This window comes from Rhinopithecus bieti, unplaced genomic scaffold (genome assembly GCF_001698545.2).
Source record: "Rhinopithecus bieti isolate Rb0 unplaced genomic scaffold, ASM169854v2 scaffold_32072, whole genome shotgun sequence".
NCBI lineage: Eukaryota > Metazoa > Chordata > Mammalia > Primates > Cercopithecidae > Rhinopithecus > Rhinopithecus bieti.
Window position 1 is genome coordinate 94,422 of NW_016813565.1, and position 4,997 is coordinate 99,418.

The following is a 4,997-nucleotide window of genomic DNA, read 5'->3' on the forward strand; positions in this document are numbered from 1 at the left end:
GGCTCCAGCCAGCGAGCGGCGAGCAAGCGGCGCAGGCCCGGCCGCCCGCGGAGCCCGGAGCCCGGCGGCCGCCGCCGCGATGTTTCCCCGGGAGAAGACGTGGAACATCTCGTTCGCGGGCTGCGGCTTCCTCGGCGTCTACTACGTCGGCGTGGCCTCCTGCCTCCGCGAGCACGCGCCCTTCCTGGTGGCCAACGCCACGCACATCTATGGCGCCTCGGCCGGGGCGCTCACGGCCACGGCTCTGGTCACCGGGGTCTGCCTGGGTGAGCGGGGCCGGGGGCGGCAGGCGGGGCTGGCGGGAAGGCCGCGCGGGGCCGGGGGATGGTCTCGGTGAGCGGAGGGGCCCCGCGGCGAGCCGGTGGGTACCGTGGGGAGGGCTCCTGTCCGCGCCTGGGGAACCTGGCGAGGATCCAATCCGGGTGGTTGGCCCGGGGGCGGAGCCTGGTTTGTTTTCCTCCGAGGGTGCCCGGGGCCCGCCTCTCGGGCGCAAAGGTTGAGGGACGGGCAGGTACAGCAGAAGCTGCTTAATTGGACAGAGAAAGTAACTCGTGGGCGGGACCGTGAGAATCCAAGGAGGGACCTAAGTCACCCCGTGGCCCTGGATATTACACCCGGTGCCAGCGGTCGGTCACAGTGTCCTGGGCCTCTGCAGTTCCAGGCTGCTATCAGAGGGCCTGGCATAGGGGTGGCCTCTGAGAGGCGTCTGGGAACCGTGACCTGGTCCTTCCCAAGGGCCCGGAGGAGGAGCCCCGCTGAGGTCAGGGCTGGACGCGAAGGGGCTCTTCTGCCCTCTCCTTGCACACGGTGCCCTGTGGCCTGGCTGCCCGCTGAGGCCCACCGCGTTTGCACACTTCATGGTGGGGGTGCTTCTGGGCTCTGGTGCCTGTGGTCAGGAGTGGATGGGTCTCTGGGTGCTGGGCTGGCCTCGGCTCCCATGAAGGAGCAGCATTTACAGCACACAGCTTCAGGAGTCCTGGGAACTGCTGCCCAGCTCCTAGCCTGTGAGGACACCCTAAATGACGGGCACCCTGCTCAGCAGGAGCTTGTCCGGGGTTCACCCCTGCCCTCTTCCTCTGAACTTTGTCCTGAGAGAGAGGGGGCTGGACCACAGAAGTGAACCCCCCAGGTACCAATAACTAGAGCTGTTATTGGAGGCCCTCAGACAAGCGCCTCAGTCGGCCTCCTGGCTTCAGGACACATCAAGGTTCCTGCTGCCCGAGCCAAGGACACTTCTCCCGTAGCTTCCCCACCCTGCTCCCAACAAGACTCCTTCTCACGGGTGGTCTTGCACAGCTGGAGCCCATAGTGCAGCAGGTGCTGTCTGAGGAGCTCCTGGTTCCACATGCCCCACTCCTGACAAGAGTGATGCACTGGAGGAGGGGCTTGGACCTCAGCTCTTCCCACAACGCTCCTGACCACTTCCAGGGACTAGCCCCAAGCTGGCCAGCACCCTTGGGCCCAAAAGGAGTGTTTGGGGTGCTTCCTCTTGGCTGCAGTGGGACACAGGTGTGCCTTCTTAGGAACTGGGTCCTGACTACTTCCAGCCCAACACGCCCGGGCCTGTGAACTGTGACCTGTGGGCCGGGCTGGGCTTTGTGGGTCTGCCCCATCCCCCCACTGCTGAATCTGGCCAAGTGGGTGAAGGCTAATGCTGGTTAGAGTTGAGTCTCTGCCTTGTCCCCACTCCTGGGCTAGATGCCACACCAGGCCCAGTGACTCATGGGGACAGACAGTTGGGAAATACCAGGCAGAGGGCAGGTCCTGGTCTCAGCTGGCCAGCCTCAGCTGTCTGCCATCTCAGGGAAGGTGGCCAAAGTCCCAACTATGAGCCAGGCCCCACATGCACTGGGCCTCCTCCAGGGTCTGTATGCCATGGAACCCTGGACATGGGGCTATGAAGGAAGGTGGGCTGCAAAGCCCAGGAGCACGGGCCCCTAACCTTGGCCTTGTGCCCCAGGTGAGGCTGGTGCCAAGTTCATTGAGGTATCTAAAGAGGCCCGGAAGCGGTTCCTGGGCCCCCTGCACCCCTCCTTCAACCTGGTAAAGATCATCCGCAGTTTCCTGCTGAAGGTTCTGCCTGCTGATAGCCATGAGCATGCCAGTGGGCGCCTAGGCATCTCCCTGACCCGCGTGTCGGATGGCGAGAATATCATTATATCCCACTTCAACTCCAAGGACGAGCTCATCCAGGTGGGGCCTGGTGGAACCACGCTTGGGGGCGGGAGCAGTGTGAACCTCAAGGACCCTGCTCACTCTCTCCCACTCTGTCCCTGTCCTGAAGGCCAATGTCTGCAGCGGTTTCATCCCCGTGTACTGTGGGCTCATCCCTCCCTCCCTCCAGGGGGTGGTGAGTATCCCTAGCCCTGGGCACCTTCCATGGGGTGGGCCGTGGGATGAGGGACAGAGGGGGAGGCCGCCGAGAGCCATCCTTCAGGCCCTTGCCCTGCCACTGCCTGTTACCCCACTTCCCCTGTGTTACTCAAAAAGCAGCCATGGCGACGCACACTTCCTGCCCTGCCCCCCGCCATCCCTTCCTCTGTCCCTGCCCTCCCCCGACTGCCATCTGCTCAGTGCCCAAGCTGGCCCACAGTCAATGCCCAGTGGGTAAAATGCCCAAATGAAATAGCCACTGAATGGGGCCCTTGGTGGCCGGGTGGGGTGGCGGTGGGGGGGTGGAGCTGGCCAGTGCAGCCGCAGGCCCTCACGTACAGTCCTGTCTGTGTGTCCCGTGGAAGCGCTATGTGGATGGTGGCATTTCGGACAACCTGCCACTTTATGAGCTTAAGAACACCATCACAGTGTCCCCCTTCTCGGGCGAGAGTGACATCTGTCCACAGGACAGCTCTACCAACATCCACGAGCTGCGGGTCACCAACACCAGCATCCAGCTCAACCTTCGCAACCTCTACCGCCTCTCCAAGGCCCTCTTCCCACCCGAGCCCCTGGTGAGCTCTGCTCCGGGGACTGTGGCCTTCCCAGCCACTCCTCACTGAGCACCAAGGGAGAACACTGCTCCTTTGACTTCTGAGTGCCCAGGGTAGGGTGTGGTCTGTACAGCCTCTTCTGAGGGCTGGGGGAAAGTGCGCAGCCTCTCTAGGGGCAGATGGCCCATCCAACCTCTGTCCAGGCTCCCCGTCCAGCCTCTCTTTTTTTTTTTTTTTTGAGATGGAGTCTCGCTCTGTTGCCAAGGCTGGAGTGCAGTAATGCGATCTCAGCTCACTACAACTTCTGCCTCCTGGGTTCAAGCTATTCTCCTGCCTCAACCTCCCAAGTAGCTGGGATTACAGGTGCCTGCCACCATGCCTGGCTGGCCTCAAACTTTTTTTTTTTGAGACGGAGTCTCGCATTGTCATCCAGGCTGGAGTGCAGTCGTGCGATCTCGGCTCACTGCAAGCTCGGCCTCTCAGGTTCACGCCATTCTCCTGCCTCAGCCTCCCGAGTACCTGAGACTACAGGCACCTGCCACCATGCCCGGCTATTTTTTTGTATTTTTAGTAGAGACGGGTCTAGGATAGGTTTTGGGGGATGGGGCTGCGGGTGGTGAAGGGAGGTGGCTCTCAGGGGCGCCAGGGACTCCAAGGGGCAGAACACGCATCCCTGGCTCTCTCTACTCCGTTTAACCCTCTTCACCGCAGGTGCTGCGAGAGATGTGCAAGCAGGGCTACCGGGACGGCCTGCGCTTCCTGCAGCGGAACGGTGCGTGGACCCCGGCAGGACAGGGCGGGGTGGGCTCGGCTCTGCTGCACCCTGAGGGTCTGATGAACTGGGAATCCCTTCTGGCCCCCACCCCAGGCCTCCTAAACCGGCCCAACCCCTTGCTGGCGTTGCCCCCCGCCCACCCCCACGGCCCAGAGGACCAGGATGAGGCCATGGAGAGTGCCCAAGCGGAGGACCACTCACAGCTGCCCGGGGAAGATCACATCCTGGAGCACCTGCCCGTCCGACTCAATGAGGGTGCACACCTCGGGGACTGGAGGGGAGGAGGGGAGGCAGGAGGGGAAGATAGAGGACGGTGAGCCGGGGAGGGAAATCTAGGGGGTCGTGGGCTCCTCTGCCTCCACTGGCCACTGACCTCCCGCCTACCCGCAGCCCTGCTGGAGGCCTGCATGGAGCCCACGGACCTGCTGACCACCCTTTCCAACATGCTGCCCGTGCGTCTGGCCACTGCAATGATGGTGCCCTACACGCTGCCGCTGGAGAGCGCTCTGTCCTTCACCATCCGGTGTGGGGGCCGGGGGGTCGGGAGAGGTGCCCTGGGGACGGACTTTGGGATCATCCGCGAGTGATGGTCACCAGGGAAGGTGGGGTGGGGTGGGCAGTACCGAGTCAGGGCACAGACAGGGCCCGGCGGGTGGGCATGCGAGCCCCTGAACGTGCTGCTTGCCCTGTCCCCAGCTTGCTGGAGTGGCTGCCCGACGTTCCCGAGGACATCCGGTGGATGAAGGAGCAGACGGGCAGCATCTGCCAGTACCTGGTGATGCGTGCCAAGAGGAAGCTGGGCAGGCACCTGTCCTCCAGGTGAGCCGCCGACCGCGTGTCCACCCGGGGCCCACGGTGCTAGTGCCGGGAGCTGAAGCCCTCCCTGCCACGTCCCTGCCCCGCAGGCTGCAGGAGCAGGTGGAGCTGCGCCGCGTCCAGTCGTTGCCCTCCGTGCCGCTGTCCTGCGCCGCCTACAGCGAGGCACTGCCCCGCTGGATGCGCAACAACCTGTCGCTGGGAGACGCGCTGGCCAAGTGGGAGGAGTGCCAGCGCCAGCTGCTGCTCGGCCTCTTCTGCACCAACGTGGCCTTCCCGCCCGAAGCCCTGCGCATGCGCGCGTCCGCCGGCCCCGCCCCCTCCCCTGCCGACTCCGCCCCCGCGGACCCACCCGACCTCGCGGACCCACGCGACCTCGCGCCCCCGCAGCACCCGCCGGGCCTGCCCCCTTGCTGAGCGCCCCTGCTCTCGCGGCCCGGCCTGTGATCGGGGCCCTGGGGCTGCCTGAGACCCCAACC

General features: G+C 64.4%; 1 protein-coding gene across 2 annotated transcripts in view; it reads left to right on the forward strand.

Moving 5' to 3' along the window:
- Positions 1 to 6: 6 nt before the first annotated feature.
- The window catches only part of PNPLA2 (patatin like domain 2, triacylglycerol lipase), a 6,428-nt gene continuing 1,437 nt past the window's right edge, over positions 7 to 4,997 (forward strand). The window contains exons 1-10 of one of the 2 annotated variants that reach the window (XM_017848603.1): positions 20 to 266; positions 1,961 to 2,193; positions 2,285 to 2,350; positions 2,739 to 2,948; positions 3,639 to 3,699; positions 3,796 to 3,957; positions 4,093 to 4,225; positions 4,399 to 4,521; positions 4,608 to 4,874; positions 4,907 to 4,990. In XM_017848603.1, the coding sequence (XP_017704092.1) occupies positions 80 to 266; positions 1,961 to 2,193; positions 2,285 to 2,350; positions 2,739 to 2,948; positions 3,639 to 3,699; positions 3,796 to 3,957; positions 4,093 to 4,225; positions 4,399 to 4,521; positions 4,608 to 4,874; positions 4,907 to 4,990 (1,526 nt within the window). In that variant the 5' untranslated portion in view covers positions 20 to 79. Of the gene's footprint in view, positions 267 to 1,960; positions 2,194 to 2,284; positions 2,351 to 2,738; positions 2,949 to 3,638; positions 3,700 to 3,795; positions 3,958 to 4,092; positions 4,226 to 4,398; positions 4,522 to 4,607; positions 4,875 to 4,906; positions 4,991 to 4,997 lie in introns of both variants that reach the window. The other variant, XM_017848602.1, reaches the window with a different exon arrangement.